The sequence below is a fragment of the Haematobia irritans genome, chromosome 3 (genome assembly GCF_050003625.1).
Source record: "Haematobia irritans isolate KBUSLIRL chromosome 3, ASM5000362v1, whole genome shotgun sequence".
Lineage (NCBI taxonomy): Eukaryota > Metazoa > Arthropoda > Insecta > Diptera > Muscidae > Haematobia > Haematobia irritans.
In genome coordinates this window covers 15,736,564-15,756,396 of record NC_134399.1, presented here as the reverse complement: position 1 = coordinate 15,756,396, position 19,833 = coordinate 15,736,564, and the positions used below count along the sequence as shown (strand labels likewise).

At 38.1% G+C, this 19,833-nt stretch overlaps 1 protein-coding gene across 1 annotated transcript in view; it reads left to right on the top strand.

The window, feature by feature from the left end:
• Positions 1 to 6,914: 6,914 nt before the first annotated feature.
• The window catches only part of LOC142230770 (uncharacterized), a 32,408-nt gene continuing 19,489 nt past the window's right edge, over positions 6,915 to 19,833 (top strand). Inside the window, exons 1-5 of the mRNA XM_075301398.1 lie at positions 6,915 to 10,255; positions 16,446 to 17,779; positions 17,927 to 18,012; positions 18,235 to 18,501; positions 18,616 to 18,665. Coding sequence (XP_075157513.1) covers positions 6,915 to 10,255; positions 16,446 to 17,779; positions 17,927 to 18,012; positions 18,235 to 18,501; positions 18,616 to 18,665 — 5,078 coding nt within the window. The remainder of the gene's footprint in view (positions 10,256 to 16,445; positions 17,780 to 17,926; positions 18,013 to 18,234; positions 18,502 to 18,615; positions 18,666 to 19,833) is intronic.

Below are 19,833 nucleotides of genomic sequence, written 5' to 3'. Positions count from 1 at the left end.
GGGGTTGCAGTCCTTGGACAAGGTGAGGTACCTTGTGTCGACCCCGGTATGTAAAGGGTGATACGGTCAAAATTTGGTCAATATAAACTTGACGTATTTCTTTCAATTTTGCATTTAAAAAATCCTCATTTTGAAGGTGTGTGTGTGTAGAATGTTGATCCTAGTATGATTTTGGAATTCATTCTTCAGTTGTCAAAATGCCGTCCAAGCAAGAAGAACAGCGTATCAAAATTTTGCTCGCGCATCGCGAAAATCCGAGCTACTCGCACGCAAAGCTGGCAAAATCGCTAAAAGTTGCCAAATCAACCGTTACAAATGTAATTAAAGTGTTTGGGGAATGTGTGTCGACAGCCAGGAAGTCTGGATCGGGGGAAATCGAAAACCGGAAGCCGCTGAGAACACAAAGAGAGTTGCCGGTAGTTTCAAGCGAAACCCTAATCTCTCTCTCCGAGATGCCGAAAATAAGCTGGGTGTATGTTCTCCGGGCGATAAGGGCTGCCAAGAGCTCCACAGCAATTGGCCCAGATGGTCTGGCTACGAGAAGGATTAATGATTACCTGCCTGTACTTAGGGACTTCTTTGTCAACAGGAATCTGAAACTTTCTGCCCCTAAGTCGACAGCGACCATTTTCACATCGTGGACCAAGGAAGTGAACCTGGAACTCGATATCCACATAGGTGTCCCCACATGTGAGATCCCCAAGGTTCTTGGTGTGACGTTTGATAGTTTGTTCCTCTTTGGTAAACATGCGGAAATGGTAGCTAAAAACGTTGGGAGTAGAAACAAGATCCTGAAAGCATTGGATAGTAGCACCTGGGGGATAGATAAAGAGACGATACAAAAGACCTACGAGTCTATTGGTCGTCCCCTTATCGATTATGCGGCCCTTGTTTGGACTCCCAGTATCAGCGATACCCAATGGATAAATCTTCAGACGGTGCAAAATATTGCGTTGCGGATTACCACTGGGTGTCACTCTAAGACACCAGAGCAATATGCTATCGGTGAGGCAACATTGCACCTAGCAATCCAGGATGTTTGCCCGAATTGTGGACAATCGCCTCACATCACGAGGCATCTCTTCGCGTGTCCTACTAAGCCGACAGACTAAAACGACAGAATAAAATTTTGACAAAATTTTCTATAAAAATAATATCTTAAAAAATTTTTCTATAGCAATAAAATTTTGACAAAATTTTCTATGGAAATACAATTTTGAAAACTTACTATTTTTTCCAAAATAGTAAACTAAATTTTTACAAAATTTTCTATAGAAATAAAATTTTAACAAAATTTTCTATGGAAATAAACATTTGACAAAATTTCTATAGGCATAAAAATAAAGTTGAGGCACAATTTTCTATATAAATAAAATTTTGACAGAATTTTCTATAGAAGTAAAATTCCGACAAAAATTTCTATAGAAAAAAATTTTTCTATAGAAATGAAATTTTGACACAATTTTCTATAAAAATAATATCTTAAAAAATTTTCTATAGCAATAAAATTTTGACAAAATTTTCTATAGAAATAAAATTTTGGTAGATTATTTTTGGCTCGAGTGGCAACCATTATTATGAACCGATATGTACCAATTTTTGTGTGATTGCAGATCGGCTATATATAACTATAGACCGATATGGACCAATTTTGGTATGGTTGTTAGCGGCCTATACTAACACCACGTTCCAAATTTGAACCGGACCGGATGAATTTTGCTTCTCCAAGAGGCTCCGGAGGTCAAATCTGGAGAACGGTTTATATAGGGGTTATAAAATTATGGACCGATATGGACCAATCCTGGCACGGTTGTTAGAGACCATATACTAACACCATGTTCCAAATTTCAACCGGATCGGATGAAATTTGTTTCTCTTAGAGGCTCCACAAGCCAAATCTGGGGATCGGTTTATATGGGTGCTATATATAATTTTGAACCGTTGTGGACCAATTTTTGCATGGCTTTTAGAGACCATATACTAACACCACGTTGCATATTTTAACCGGATCTGATGGAATTTGCTTCTCTTAGAGCCTCCGCAAGCCAAATCGGGCGATCTGTTTATACGGGGGCTATATATAATTATGGACCGATGTGGACCAATTTTTGCATGGGTGTGAGAGACCATATACTAACACCATGTACCAAATTTGAACCGGATCGGATGACGTTTGCTCCTCCAAGAGGATCCGCATGCCAAATTTGGAGGTCAGTTTATATGGGGCCTATACGTAAAAGTGGACCGATGTGGCCCATTGGCAATATGATCCAACCAACATCTACAACAACTACTTGTGCCAAGTTTCAAGTCGATAACTTGTTTCGTTCGGAAGTTAGCGTGATTTCAACATACGGACGGACGGACGGACGGACGGACGGACGGACATGGGTAGGTTAGGTTCATCCTATGGTGGAGGGTATAATAAAATTGAGACACAATTTTCTGTAGAAATAAAATTTTGACCAAATTTTCTATAGAAATAAAATTTTGACAAAATTTTCTATAGAAATAAAATTTTGACAAAATTTTCTATAGAAATAAAATTTTGACAAAATTTTCTATAGAAATGAAATTTTGACAAAATTTTCTACAGAAATAAAATTTTGACATATTTTCTATTGTAATAAACTTTTGACAAAATTGTCTATAGAAATAAAATTTAGACATTTTCTATAGAAGTAAAATTTTGACAAAGTTTTCTATAGAAATAAAATTTTGGCAAAATTTTCTATAGAAATAAAATTTGGACAAAATTTTCTATAGAAATAAAATTTGAACAAAATTTTCTAAAGAAATAAAATTTGGACAAAATTTTCTATAGAAATAAAATCTTGACAAAATTTTCTAAAAAATAAAATTTTGACAAAATTTTATATAGAAATAAAATTTTTAAAAAATTTTCTACATAAATAAAATTTTGACAAAATTTTGTATAGAATAAAATTTTGACAAAATTTTGTATAGAAATAAAATTTTGACTAAATTTTCTATAGAAATAAAATTTTGACAAAATTTTCTATGCAAATAAAATTTTGACAAAATTTTTATAGAAATAAAATTTTGCCAAATTTTCTACAGAAATAAAATTTTGTCCAAATTTTCTATAGAAATAAAATTTTGACAAAATTTTCTATAGAAATAAAATTTTAACAAAATTTTCTATAGAAATAAAATTTTGAAAAAATTTTCTATAGAAATAGAATTTTGACAAAATTTTTTATAGAAATCAAATTTTGTCCAAATTTTCTATAGAAATAAAATTTGGCAAAATTTTCTATAGAAATAAAATTTTGACAAAATTTTCTATAGAAATGAAATTTTGACAAAATTTTCTATAGAAATACAATTTTGACAAAATTTTCTACAGAAATAAAATTTTGAAAAATTTTCTATAATAATAAACTTTTGACAAAATTGTCTATAGAAATAAAATTTAGACATTTTCTATAGAAGTAAAATTTTGACAAAATTTTCTATAGAAATAAAATTTTGACAAAATTTTCTATAGAAATAAAATTTGGACAAAATTTTCTATGGAAATAAAATTTTAACAAAATTTTCTATAGAATTAAAATTTTAACAAAATTTTCTATAGAAATAAAATTTTGACAAAATTTTCTATAGAAATAGAATTTTGACAAAAATTTTTATAGAAATAAAATTTTGTCCAAATTTTCTATAGAAATAAAATTTTGACAAAATTTTCTATAGAAATAAAATTTTGACAAAATTTTCTATAGAAATGAAATTTTGACAAAATTTTCTACAGAAATAAAATTTTGACAAATTTTCTATAGTAATAAACTTTTGACAAAATTGTCTATAGAAATAAAATTTAGACATTTTCTACAGAAGTAAAATTTTGACAAAATTTTCTATAGAAATAAAATTTTGGCAAAATTTTCTATAGAAATAAAATTTTGGCAAAATTTTCTATAGAAATAAAATTTTGGCAAAATTTTCTATAGAAATAAAATTTTGACAAAATTTTCTATAGAAATAAAATTTTGACAAAATTTTCTATAGAACTAAAATTTTGACAAAATTTCTATAGAAATAAAATTTTACCAAAGTTTTCTATATAAATAAAATTTTGACAAAATTTTTTATAGAAAAAAATTTTTGACAAAATTTTTTATAGAAATAAAATTTTGACAAAATTATCTATAGAAATAAAATTTGGACAAAATTTTCTATAGAAATAAAATTTGAACAAAATTTTCTAAAGAAATAAAATTTGGACAAAATTTTCTATAGAAATAAAATTTTGACAAAATTTTCTAAAAAATAAAATTTTGACAAAATTTTATATTGTTCAGGTTGGCACCCTGTTAGTTTTTAGGTACAATGAATTGTAAAATACACCCCTGAAATTTATAACGAAATATGAAAAAATTGAAATGACACATAATTGAACGAAAGTTGCTCTCTTACTTACTCTCTCGCTCAAATACCCGAAGGTACGAATACCCCCGCCAATAAATTAAATTTTAATTTATCTTTTTAAAACCCGAAATTTAATTGTGTTTTATTTATTTCCCCCCTCATTGATAAATTATTTTATTTAATTCCCCGCCTTTTCATTGGTCCTTCGAACCGGATTAAACCGCCCGAGATTTAAAATAAAATAATTTATCATTGAGCTTCTCTTTTTAGAGCCCGAAAATCAATTGGTTATTTTGGTATTTTTTACCCCCTAAATTATTGGCTATCACCATTGTTTTCCCCTATAATATTCATCATACCAAGGTAAGGTTGTTGACATTTATTAGTGGTGAAAATAAAGTAAACAAAAGTGCAAGAATATCAATAAAATAAAAGAAATAATAAATACAAAGTCACTCTTTCGTTTGCCTGTGTGTTGTTGTTGTATTTTCATTTGCCCATACGCTTTGGTTTCTAACAACCAAACGAAAACAACAGCTTGCATTATTACCCCCACTCCCGTCTCTCTTATCAAGTAGTGTGGTTGACTGTTATACGGACATACGTGTGTGTGTTGCATTCAATTGTACTACATGTTGCATTGCATGTTCGAGTGAGTTGTAACTGAACATTGCACAGTGGGCCCGATAGGAACAAAAGTTGTTCATTAAATAATTTTGAAAATTATTTTACATTGAAAAATAAATATTCAAATTAATTATTTTAATTGATTAATTATTGGAAAATATTGCAAGTAAAAGGCAATTGTGACTGTTTCGTATAATAAATAATAGTGATATCGAACTAACCCCGTAGTTTCACCCGTTTGAAATATTTTTGATTCTTGCACATTGTATCGTATACTAATACGTAGTTTTGTTGCACAGTGGTGTTGGTAAGACCAAAATTGAAATATTTTTTAATTTACGAAAAATATTCAAAGGCATTAAATATTTGTTTATTGCCAATAATAAAAAAAAATCATAACTTTTTTGAATTTTTTTTAACCCTATTTACGTTTGTTGTTGGAATTGAGTTCTGCAACCCCGTTTTCATACCAAATTAAACTTTTTACTCGAAATTTGAATTTTATTGAAAATAATAATGTCTGATATCAAGAATTTGATTAAAAGCGCAGACCGCTTAATTGATTTGGATATGTTCGTGACTTCGCTCAAGGAGGATGATCACACCGTCCACAGCCTCAACATTCATAAACAGGAAATTATTCGACTTTGGGAGAATTTCCGTGAAATTTATGAGGAATTGTGTGACACTATGGGTTCTAGTGATGATATTGCCAAAGTTAAGGCAAAATATATCGCAACATATAAGACGTATGTGCGTGGACTAGCCCTTATTGAGTCTTTAATTGAAAAGCTCAATGCGAAGAAGAAGTCTTCTAGTTCATCCCTTCCAATTCACCTTCCCCCTTGTGATACTGAGATTTTTTCTGGTGATTATAAATCTTGGCCTACGTTCAGAGACATGTTCTCTGCCCTATATAAAGATAATGAACATATCAGTAATATTCAGAAAATGTAAAGGGTGATTTGTTAAGAGCTTGATAACTTTTTTTAAGAAAAAAACGCATAAAATTTGCAAAATCTCATCGGTTCTTTATTTGAAACGTTAGATTGGTCCATGACATTTACTTTTTGAAGATAATTTCATTTAAATGTTGACCGCGGCTGCGTCTTAGGTGGTCCATTCGGAAAGTCCAATTTTGGGCAACTTTTTCGAGCATTTCGGCCGGAATAGCCCGAATTTCTTCGGAAATGTTGTCTTCCAAAGCTGGAATAGTTGCTGGCTTATTTCTGTAGACTTTAGACTTGACGTAGCCCCACAAAAAATAGTCTAAAGGCGTCAAATCGCATGATCTTGGTGGCCAACTTACCGGTCCATTTCTTGAGATGAATTGTTCTCCGAAGTTTTCCCTCAAAATGGCCATAGAATCGCGAGCTGTGTGGCATGTAGCGCCATCTTGTTGAAACCACATGTCAACCAAGTTCAGTTCTTCCATTTTTGGCAACAAAAAGTTTGTTAGCATCGAACGATAGCGATCGCCATTCACCGTAACGTTGCGTCCAACAGCATCTTTGAAAAAATACGGTCCAATGATTCCACCAGCGTACAAACCACACCAAACAGTGCATTTTTCGGGATGCATGGGCAGTTCTTGAACGGCTTCTGGTTGCTCTTCACTCCAAATGCGGCAATTTTGCTTATTTACGTAGCCATTCAACCAGAAATGAGCCTCATCGCTGAACAAAATTTGTCGATAAAAAAGCGGATTTTCTGCCAACTTTTCTAGGGCCCATTCACTGAAAATTCGACGTTGTGGCAGATCGTAAGTCTATTCATGATGAAATGTCAAAGCATACTGAGCATCTTTCTCTTTGACACCATGTCTGAAATCCCACGTGATCTGTCAAATACTAATGCATGAAAATCCTAACCTCAAAAGAATCACCCTTTATTATCTGATGCAAAAGACGGAAGGTGAAGCCCGCGATATAATCAAAACATGTCCGATTACTAATGAGGGTTTTCAGATGGCTTGGCAAAATTTAGTCGATCGTTATGAGAACAAAAGGGTTCTTGTAAACGCCCAACTCAAGATTTTATTCAATCTTGCACCCGTTTTAAAGGAATCTGGCCCCTCTATTAAGCAATTGCAGCGTACTATGAGCGATTGGATAACTAATTTGTCTCTTTTGGGCATTGATACGAAGAATTGGGACGTTATATTTGTTTTCATATGTTCCACCCGTCTTCCTGAAGTTACCCTAGGACATTGGGAGCAATCTCAAGGGTCAAGTTCTGACCTACCTAAATGGGAAACAATGGATAAGTTCTTGACTGCTCGGTATCAGACCCTTGAGTCCGTCTTTGACATTAAAGGCGCCCATAATATTTCGACGTCTTCTGGTCCGAGTTATGTAAGGAAACCTACTAGCCCAAAGAGAAAGTCAATTACTAATAATAATGGTAATAGAAGTTTTAAGAGCTTCTCTACTACTATACCATCTAATCCTCAGCAGAAATGTCCTCTTTGTTCCGAATCGCATCCCCTACGATTATGCGAAGAATTTCTTCAAATGTCGGTTAACAATCGATTGGAAACCGTCAAGCGACTCAAATGTTGCACAAATTGTCTAGCTTCGTCGCACACTTTTAGCAATTGTAAGAGCTCAAATATATGTTTCTTCTGCAAACAAAAACATCATTCTCACTTACATAGAAGGGAATCCTCAGCACAAGTAAGTCGAGATTCGAGCTCACGACCTGGAATGACCCGCGATATGGGAAATCCAGCCCGATCAGCTTCTGACGATGTTCCTTCTACATCAGAGGCTGCCCGTTCGTTGCAAACTTTTGCAACTGCTATGGAAACATCACAGTTTTCTACAGTTCTTTTGGGAACTACTGTGGTAGATTTGTGTTGTCATGGCGTGAAGTGTTCTGCTAGAGCATTGATCGATCCTGCCTCGCAAGCAACTTTTATTTCCCGAAAGTTGCAAAAGAAACTTGCTTTGCCGATATTCCCAGTTACTTCTGCGAATATTGTTGGCCTAAACGGCACGATATCGGCGAAGTCTACTAATGTTTGTAGGATCTCTTTGTGCTCCCCTATTGACCCAACTTTTGAGTTGTCGACAGATGCGTATGTGGTTGACAAGTTAACTGGTCGTTTGCCTACTTATTCATTGTCACAGCTACTAGATGTAGATCTGCCCGAAGTCACGATGTGTGATCTAAAGTGTTCTCATATGGACCTTTTACTGGGTGGTGATATATATTCTCGGATAATGCATACTGATGTTCATAAGCACCCTAATGGTGATCTTATTGCCCAGAAATCAGTTTTCGGTTGGATCGTGACTGGCAAAGTCTCCCAAACCAAGCCCCTACAGTCGGTGGTATCATTTTACAGCCACATAGAGTTGAATGATCAACTTGCTAGGTTTTGGGAAATCGAAGATGTACCGAAAGTATGCACTATGTCAGAAGAGGATAGATGGTGTGAGGAATTATACCTACGAACGACTTATCGTAATGATAATGGTCGATATGTTGTTTCACTGCCTTTTAAGCGTGAATACCCCAAAGATTTGCAACTTGGTTTGTCCCGGAATATTGCCATTTCTCAATTTAAGCGAAATGAGTCGCGGTTAATGAGAAATCCCGAGCTGAAGATTCAGTATGACAGGGTACTACAAGAGTACGCTGATTTGGGACATATGACCATGGTTGATGAGAATAAGGTAAATTCTTCTAATACTGTGTATTATTTACCCCATCACGCTGTTTTCAAGCCTGACAGCGCCACCACTAAATTACGTGTGGTGTTTAATGCTTCCAGTGTCACTTCTAATGGCGTTAGTCTTAATAACGTATTGTATACTGGACCCGTTCTACAAGCAAATCTAATTGTTTTGATTCTCCGATGGAGATTATTTAGATTTGTCTTCAATGCCGACATCGAGAAGATGTATAGGCAAATTCTGATTCATCCCGATCAGGCGTCATATCAGCGAATTGTTTTCCGTCTAGCCCCTGATGATATAATCCAAGATTTCGAATTGAACACGGTCACATTTGGTGTGAACTGTGCCCCATATCTTGCTATTCGGACCCTACTTAGACTTGCTGATGACGTCGAGGGTGAGTTCCCGACTGCTGCGGAGATAATACGTTCGCAGATGTATGTCGATGACATTTTGGCAGGAGCTCACAGTTTAGATGATGCCATGAAGAGCCGTGATGAACTTAAGGAAGTTCTAGGTTCTGCTGGGTTTAATCTAAGAAAATGGACTTCTAATGTGCAGGGTCTTTTGTTAGATTTACCCCCCGAATATTTATTGGATAATGACTTTTTGAATATTTCCAATGAAAGTACCGCCAAGACTCTGGGTTTACGTTGGAACGCTGGAAAAGATGTTTTCTTTTTCAAGTTGGTTTCAGCCCCTACTAGATCTTCCGTCACCAAACGAGCTGTTTTGTCTGAGATAGCTAAATTGTTCGATCCAGCAGGTTGGCTGGCCCCTAAGATAATAGTTGCTAAGATTATAATGCAACAAATTTGGAAGGACAAAACAGATTGGGACGAATGTTTGAAACCCATGACTCTGAATAGATGGTTTGCGTTTTTGGACGATTATAGTGAAATCGAACGGATAGAGATCCCCCGATGGGTTGGTTTCAGCCCAGACCATGAAGTTCAGCTTCATGCATTTTGTGATGCTTCTGAGAAAGCATATGCGGCTTCACTATACGTCCGAATTAAAAACGCCCCTGGTGATTATGTCACGCATCTGCTCGCAGCACGAACTAAGGTAGCGCCAATCAAGGTTGAATCCTTGCCCCGTTTAGAGCTCTGCGGTGCAACTCTATTGGCTGATATGGTTGAGACTATTCGCTCCGAGCTGAGTCTCCCAGAAATTGAGGCATTCTATTGGACTGATTCGACGATAGTTTTGTCGTGGCTTCAGACGCCCCCGTGCCACTGGCCTACGTTTGTTGCGAATCGAGTAGCTAACATCTCTACGAAAATCGGTACTAGTAATTGGCATCATGTTCTGTCACACGATAACCCCGCTGATATAGCCTCGAGAGGTTCTTCAGCGCGCGATCTTCTAACAAATAACCTTTGGTGGAAAGGTCCCGCTTGGTTATGTCGCCCTCGCTCCGAATGGCCAAAATCTACGTTTAGAATCATGACGAATCTTGAAACTAAACCGATTCAAGTCAATTTGAACCAATTATCCCCTCCTGAGGATATTTTGGCCCGTTTCTCTGATTTATCCAGAGCCCTAAGAGTTTTGTCATATTGTTACGTTTTTATATTTAGGCGTTTTTAATTACCGGACAATTAAAACACAGTTCTTTTAAATAACGACAATCTACAATTTATTTACTATGACTTCACACTTTACAATTCGTTCACACTGAAGTTATTCGTTTGACGCTTTAATTAAGACTGACTCGTTAGCAGCATGCGAGCGCTTTTATATATGACGGTGTGGCAATACGAGAACATTCTGGTAGCACTACAATATTCTGGCAACGCCAGAACATTCTTAGACAATGCTAGAAGGATCTACGACCATTAAGTTGTTCGTCTGGTGGCTGCCAAACACATACACACTCACATAGATATATGCTCGCATTACTACAACAACAACAACAATGACAATAGACAATGAGATAAAATGAGAATGCAGAATAACAAAGCAAAGGGGTTGCTATTCTATGAGAGAGTAAGAACTAACATTTCAGTAAGCAAACAAAAGAACATAAAAGAAGTTCGGGAAAATACTAGAAAATGAGTAGATGATTCCAACAAGTGATAGCGAAATTTTATCGTTACAATTTGAAATTTAAATAAGCTTAAATCTATAATTATCAAATTCGTAACACTGCCTCCCGCTTAAGCCTGTTCGTCCCGAACAGGCACAGAACCTGTTCCGTAAGGAGCCAATCGTTCCAGATGTACAACTTTCATCTTTGATCTAGGGCTGTCGTCCTTCTGAATCCGGTATACAACATCATTGATCTTCTTGATGACTTTGTATGGGCCTTCCCACTGGGTTTGCAGTTTGGGACACAGTCCTTTCTTTCGTTGCGGGTTAAATAGCAGAATTCTTTTTCTTGGAAGCCCTCAGTATTTACAGCACGATCGTATCTCGCCTTCATTCTGTTGCTGACCATTTTTATTTTGTTGCGCACTGATTCGTGAACTTCTCCGAAAGTGTTTGGGATGTCGTTTCTGTTTTCTTCCATGGCGAGCTCATAAGGTTTAGCGCCGAATATCAGATCTCCAGGCAACTTTAACTCAGTTCCGAATAGAACATTGGCCGGTGTTCGAGAGGTGGAATCATGAATGGCAGATCTATAGGACAGCAAAAACTTTGGTATATGCTCGTCCCAGTCCCTCTGGCCGTTGTCCACCACTTTTCGAAGATGTTCCTCCAGGGTGCGATTAAACCTTTCTACCATGCCATCGGATTGTGGATGTAATGGCGTAGTCCTCGTTTTCTTGATACCAAGGGATTCACACATCTCTTTGAATATGGCCGATTCAAAATTTCTTCCCTGGTCTGAGTGAATCTCGGACGGCACACCGTAGCGACATATCCAGTTTTTGTTGACCACATCCACAATCGTTTTTGCCTCTTGGTTTGGAATTGCATACACCTCCGGCCATTTGCTGAAGTAATCCATGACCACAAGGACATAACGGTTTCCAGAATCACTTACTGGGAAAGGGCCTGCCACGTCCATTGCTATTCTTTCAAACGGGGCTCCAGGTCTATACTCTTGCATAGGACCTCGACTTTTCCTTGTTGGACCTTTCGCCTTCATGCACTTCTCGCAATTGGCTACCCATTCAGCAATTGATTTCTGGCATCCAACCCAGTAGAATCGTTGCTTCACTTTCTCGGCGGTTTTGGTTATTCCCAGATGACCTCCACTGGGACCATTATGGAACTCCGCCAAAACGTCTCTTATTTTGGAATCTGGAACGATGATCAAATTTCGGCTGCTCTTGCCATCTTCGCTTTCCCATTTACGTTGCAGGGATCCATTGACTAGAACTAAACTATCCCATTGAGCCCAGTATGATTTCATAAGTGGACTTTCGGCTGCGATGTCTTTCTTACTGGGCTTCTCGTTCTCTTCCTTTGCCGAAATAATTTTGTTCAAAATGGGATCTTTACGCTGTTCTGTTGGCCAGTCCACTCCAGATTCGATGTGTAACAGCCGAATATCAACAATCTCCTCCTTATGTTCAGCTTTCGAGCAGTGCTTGCATTCTATACTGCAAGGTCGACGTGACAACGCGTCAGCGTTACCGTGTTTTCCACCTTTTCTATGCTCGATACTGAAATCATAGCTTTGGAGCCTCTCGATCCAACGTGCCAATTGAGCTTCCGGATTCTTGAATTGGAGCAACCATCGTAGAGCTGAGTGATCAGTCCTGAGCAAGAAGTGTTGTCCATACAAATATTTATGATAATGTTTTACACTCTCTATGACGGCTAGCAGCTCTCGTCGCGTTACACAGTAGTTCTTTTCGGGCTTGGACAACGTTCGGCTGAAATATCCGATGACCTTCTCCTTGCCGTCTATGTGTTGGGATAGCACACCTCCAATACCATGCGCGCTAGCATCTGTATCCAAAACAAATTTATCGCCCGGAATAGAATACGCTAGAACAGGAGCTGAACATAAAAGTTCTTTTAAATGTTGGAATGAATCCTCCTGTTCGTCGCTCCACTGGAACTTCTGACCTTTTTGCGTCAATTTATGGAGACTAGCGGCGATGCTGGCGAAGTTTGGGACGAATCGTCGGTAATATGTACATAACCCAAGGAAACTTCTTAATTCGTGGAGATTTCGGGGTCGTGGCCAATCTCTGACAGCTTGGATTTTGTCTTCATCGGTGGATATGCCCTCTGCAGTCACATGATGACCCAGGTATTTAACTTCCCGCTGGAAAAGGGAGCATTTCTTGGCGTTAAGGCGTAGACGAGCGGCTGACAATTGCTGGATAACGTCTTTCAAGTTCTTAAGGTGCTCGTCAAATGTTTTGCCCATCACTATGATGTCGTCCAAGTATATCAAGCACGATTTCCAGTGCAACCCCTTCAGTACCCGCTCCATCAATCTTTCGAAGGTAGCCGGAGCGTTGCAGAGCCCGAACGGCATTACATTGAATTGCCAGAGACCGCCATTAACGCCAAAAGCCGTCTTTTCTTTGTCTTTCTCGGCGATCTCTACTTGCCAATATCCACTCTGCAAATCAAGCGTAGAAAACCATGTTGTTCCGGCTAGTGTGTCCAACGTGTCATCAATGCGTGGAAGCGGATAACTGTCCTTTTTGGTGACATCATTCAGTTTTCTGTAGTCCACGCAGAATCGGGTACTTCCATCTTTCTTTTTGACCAGCACAACTGGGGAACACCAAGGACTTGATGACGGCTCGATCACACCACTCTCCGCCATTTCCTTTATGAGCTTTTGAACTTCATCTCTTTTTGCCAGGGGACACTTCGTGGTGCCTGTTTTATGGGCCTTTCTTCTGCGGTTTTAATTTCATGTTTCACTACAGATGTTCTTCCTTGATTTCCCTTTTCAGAAGCAAAAGCAGAGGCGTTTTTCCACAACAATTGCTTGGCTTTATTTCTCTCTGACGGCGATAGATGACGTGTCCAAGCCTCGACATACCCTTCTAGATGTTTTCTCACTGCTCCATGTGTCTTTGATGAGTTGCCTTCCAAATTGACTATTGCCTCAGCTGGTGTACATTTGCCAATGTCAGAAAATTTTACAATTTGCTCGTGATTGTCAGACAAGTTCAAGACACGAACTGGTATTAGTCTCTCTTCGTTCGTTGTTACCAGGGCATTTGCTATCAAGATGTTGTTGCTTTTGTTTTCTGCTGGTTCAACAACCCACAATTGGCCGACTTCACAATCTCCATTCATAGAAACCCATATAATTGCTTCGGCATTCGGTGGTATAGACTCTGACTGGCTCGTTGTCAAACGTCTGACAGGTGTATTCTCGTCGTATCCCACGTTTACCGTTATTTCGGCATCGCACCATGTCATTACACGACGCTTCATATCCAAATTGAGACCAAAAGCAATCATGAAATCCGCTCCAATTATAACTTCGTCTACTATATCGGCCACAATGAAATCATAAGTAACGGATTTGTTAGCAATAGTTAATTTTACGGCGACCTTTCCATATACGGTTGCGGGTTCCCCTGTAGCCGTGCGTAGCTTGACTCCAATCAGTGGTGTAACTTTTCCTTTTACTAAATCAGATCTAATGATAGACTTTGATGCACCAGTATCCAACGTCAAAGTACGCTTGTCGCCATTAATAACACCCGCAATAGTTAAATTGTTATGTTTCTGTTGAACTATTGCTATGGAGATGGTGGGGCCATCGTCTGTGGGAGCCAGCTCTTGCCCCGCTGAACTAGCTCGATTTAGTTTAAAGGTGACTCACTTGACTGTGGGGTCACCTTCTTATGGCTATTGTTTAATGTAGATGGTGATGTGGATCTTGACCGTTTGCGTCGTGCTTTGCATTCTCGAGCTAAATGTCCCGGCTTATCACAGTTATAGCATTTGATTCGGGATTTAGTTGCATCCTGTTTCAATTCTTGCATTACCTGCTTCATTGCCTCTTTCATCGAGTCAATGATAGATTTCGATTCTTCACACTCGGTCTCTACTCTGCGTACTTTGTGAATTTGAGGCCGTGCTAGCAATCTTGCAGTCTCCTGTGCAAGTGCGAATGTTACTGTTTCAGCGAATGTAGCCTTTTGTGACGCATATGTTGCACATTTTATATCTGGATCTCGAATTCCATTGACGAAGGTCTCAATCTTGATGCGGTCCACAAGAGGATGACTCTCACCTGGGTATGTCAAAAGCACTAGCCGCTCAACTTCTGTTGCGAAATCTTGTAGGGTTTCATTCGGTTTCTGGATTCTTCCTCTCAATTCCATTCTGAAGATGTCCTGCTTGTGCTCTCCACCATACTTGCGTTGAAGTGCCGCTATTACTTCATTATAGTTATTTCTACAAGCAGCGGGAATGCTTTGTATCACATCAGCAGCATTGCCCTTTAATGCCAATAGAAGTTCAATTGCTTTATCATCGTCATTCCACAAATTTTTACAAGCAACCATTTCGAATTGGAATTTGAAGACATCAAATGACGTTGAGCCATCAAAAACAGGAGTTTTGATTTTTGGGCCGTCGATTACGCGCACGGGACAACCTTTAATTTCCAGGTCAGCCATTTTTTTCTCCAGGTGTAGAAGTTTCTCATCGTGAACCACAATTTTCTCATCTACGGAAAGAACTTTCTTATCCAATTCTATAATTTGACCTTCTATATGGTCCACACGTTTCTCCATGCTTTCAGAAATTTCTTGAAGTTTTTCATTGAGAATTCTAGAATTTTCGTCCATCTTTTTTGAATTTTCGTCCATCTTTTTTGAATTTTCGTCGAATTTTTCTTCCAATTTTCTAGAATTTGCTTCTATTTTTCTAGAATTCTCATCCATGATTTTTCTAGAGTTTTCCTCCATCATTTTACTCAAAACACTGAGCATTGATGTGTAATCTACAACACTCGAAGCCACAGACGGAGTTTCTACACTGCTTGTATTGACGAGTATTGATTCATCAATGTCTTCCTTATAATCAAACTCATGCGTCGCAATGTCCATATTACGCCGTTTAAACTCTTCCAGTAGACGCTTTTGAAGCTGGGCCTTATTGCCTGTTGTCGGCAGCTCCAGTTTGCTCAATTCCTTTTTTAAGTCTTCCACTCGAAGCTCATTAAACTTCATTGTAGACTTTTTTCGTTATTTCACTTCCGACACCAATTGTTACGTTTTTATATTTAGGCGTTTTTAATTACCGGACAATTAAAACACAGTTCTTTTAAATAACGACAATCTACAATTTATTTACTATGACTTCACACTTTACAATTCGTTCACACTGAAGTTATTCGTTTGACGCTTTAATTAAGACTGGCTCGTTAGCAGCATGCGAGCGCTTTTATATATGACGGTGTGGCAATACGAGAACATTCTGGTAGCACTACAATATTCTGGCAACGCCAGAACATTCTTAGACAATGCTAGAAGGATCTACGACCATTAAGTTGTTCGTCTGGTGGCTGCCAAACACATACACACTCACATAGATATATGCTCGCATTACTACAACAACAATGACAATAGACAATGAGATAAAATGAGAATGCAGAATAACAAAGCAAAGGGGTTGCTATTCTATGAGAGAGTAAGAACTAACATTTCAGTAAGCAAACAAAAGAACATAAAAGAAGTTCGGGAAAATACTAGAAAATGAGTAGATGATTCCAACAAGTGATAGCGAAATTTTATCGTTACAATTTGAAATTTAAATAAGCTTAAATCTATAATTATCAAATTCGTAACAATATGTATTCAGATTCTTTCATCGAATACACCCGAAGTTTAAATCGACACAGACGCATTCATCCTTCAACTTGGAACAGGGTGAGATCAACTTTGTGAAAGGTCGTCTTGTTGTCCTCTGCCAGCGTCGACATTTCCCTGAATATGTGACGCTGGAGAACAATACGCAGTTATCTCGAAAGAGCCCTCTGTTGAATTTCAATCCGTTTATAGATTCTGTTGGATTTATGCGGATGAATGGTAGACTTGCGCGTTCCCCTACTCTCACCTATGACGAGAGATTCCCCAAAATTCTACCCTCTGATGCCCGGTTTACCAGATTGTACCTGGAGTACATTCACAGGAATACGGTGCATGGTGAAAATGCATTAATGTTGAGATTAATGAGATTGGAATTTTGGGTTCCCAGACTGAAGAATCTCGTCAGAACAATCATCCATAATTGCCGTACATGTGTATTGTTTCGGAAGAAAACTGTAGACCAACTTATGGCCGCTCTTCCCCCTGAGAGAACTACACTGTCTCGCCCGTTTACATGCACTGGAGTCGACTTTGCAGGCCCCTTTGATATAAAGACCTACATTGGTAGAGGTTGCCGTATCACTAAGGGATATGTGCTTGTGTTTGTCTGCTTTGCGACTAAGGCAATTCATTTGGAAGCGACAAATGACATGTCGACTGATTGTTTTATTGCTGCATTCACCCGATTTTTCTCCCGAAGAGGCTGCCCTTCTAAGATGTTTTCGGATAATGGGACATCTTTTGTAGGAGCTTCTAATGTTCTTGGTAGAGACCAAGCCCGATTTCTCGCTGAAGTGAAGCAAAATCTTATTTCGCTTAACGCCTTCCAATTATTAGAATGGAAATTTATTCCCCCTGGTGCGCCACATATGGGTGGTCTTTGGGAGGCAGGAGTTAAGAGTTTCAAGACTCATCTTAAGAAAGTGTCTCACGCTCAGAAGTTTACTTTTGAAGAGTTCAGCACAATGCTAGCTAGAATCGAGGCATGCCTTAATTCTAGGCCCCTTAGTCCTATGAGCGATAATCCAAACGATTTGGCTCCTTTGACCCCAGGACACTTCCTTATAGGTTCTGCCCTTCTCTCCCCACCGGAGCCCGACACGGCAATTGAGTCGTTAAGTTATGTGAATAGATGGCAGAAACTTAAGGTCCTTTATCACTCTTTCGCCAAACGGTGGAAAGAGGAATATCTCGTTGAACTCCATAAGCGAAATAAGTGGAAATTTCCTCAAAGAGATTTTGCCGTTGGTGACCTGGTAGTAATCAGGAAAGATAATTTGCCTCCACCAGAGTGGAAAGTAGGTAGAATCGAAAAGATTCTACAAAGTGCGAGTTGTTGACATCAGGGTTGGAAATTGTACTATTACAAGGCCCGTTGTCAAACTCGTACTACTACCTGTTGATGGACAAAATTAATAACCATTTCTTTTCTTTGTGTGTGTGCTGTCCCATCTTTTATTTTCGTATTTCCAGACATGTCTGGCCCATCACGTCGTCTAAAAAACGAGCGCCCTGAGGTAGAAGTGGACGTCGCCCAACCAAAGAAGAAGTGTGGTGAGGTGAGATGCAAAGTGTGTCTGCAACCACACGCACTCCGCCTTTGCCCGCGTTTCCGAGCTATGGACCCTGCAAGACGTCGTAAAGCCGTAATGCAATTCGGCTATTGTTTTAATTGCTTGGCGGAGTCACACAAAAGGACTGATTGCAGGAGTCGGGAAAGGTGTATGGAGTGCTGTGGTGAGCACCACACAATGCTCCACCCCAGATTTGTTGGGAACCAGCGGAAGCGCGAAGATCCCCCCAGAGCCGTCGCTAGTCGACCCCAAAAGGTGAAGAAGGCTCCTAGAGCTATCAGACAGCCACCGCAACGTGACTCCCATCAAAGGCGCTCCGATGATGCTCGGCGCCGTAATAATGCCTCCAGGAGGGTAGCACGAAACCCAGAGACCCAGCAGCAGAGGACCATCAGTGGACGATGCACCTGTGGCCACAATCCGACCAACTCCACCACAGTTAGCCCCAATACCGGTCATGGGCCGGCTACTATTGTGATTCACGTCCATTCTGGGTCCCACTGAATTTGAATTTATTTATTTATGTTTTTTGTATTTGTATGTCCATTTGAATTGTAAATTGAATTCTCGGTTTTTATTGTCCCCTAGCTCCTGCTTGCCCCTATGTTGCATTCCTGCAAGGGGGGCGGGATGTTCAGGTTGGCACCCTGTTAGTTTTTAGGTACAATGAATTGTAAAATACACCCCTAAAATTTATAACGAAATATGAAAAAATTGAAATGACACATAATTGAACGAAAGTTGTTCTCTTACTTACTCTCTCGCTCAAATACCCGAAGGTACGAATACCCCCGCCAATAAATTAAATTTTAATTTATCTTTTTAAAACCCGAAATTTAATTGTGTTTTATTTATTTCCCCCCTCATTGATAAATTATTTTATTTAATTCCCCGCCTTTTCATATATAGAAATAAAATTTTTACAAAATTTTCTACATAAATAAAATTTTGACAAAATTTTGTATAGAAATAAAATTTTGTCCAAATTTTCTATAGAAATAAAATTTTAACAAAATTTTCTATAGAAATAAAATTTTAGCAAAATTTTCTATAGGAATAAAATTTTTAAAACTTACCATTTTTCCACAATAGTAATTGATTTTAACTTTTAACTAGGTATTCATCTCCTGATTAATTTCCTTTCTTAATTAATTTTTTTTAAGATTCCTTGTACACTATCAAAGGGAATGTTCATCTAACTATGGCTAAAATTTTCATGATATCTTCGTTGCCCACATACATGAACGTCAAATGGAAATTCATCAACCTTAATTAAGATGTTTCCCTGTATGTCTTTTGTAAATGACAATTTATCAAGATTTGCTTTTCCCCATCACAAATGTATTCGATGGTCTTATGATGGTCTAAGCTCAACTTAGTCAGATTTAGTTAATTACTACAATTTTCTGCCACTACTCTCCATTACTTCAAATCCCACAAACACAAGGAGAACTATATGCGAAGCACTTTATCTACAAGGACATCAGTATTCCAGCCTACCAACACAAACACTTCCATCCAACTTGACATGTGTCACATATTAGGCTAAACTTACTTTTGTGGGGGTGGAGTGGGAAAAGTCCCTTAAGACATGATAGATTCCGAGATGATAAGATGAAATGAAATGATTAACTACACAGGAAGTAGTGTTACAGAGGAGAGTACACAGTAATGGTTTGGTTGGAGTATATAAATGTCCTTATAATTTGAGAGTTAAAAAAAAACTGAATGTTTTTTTTTTTGTATTGTCTTGTATTTTTCGATTTTTGGAGATAAATAAAAATGCAATTATTTCTTACAGATATA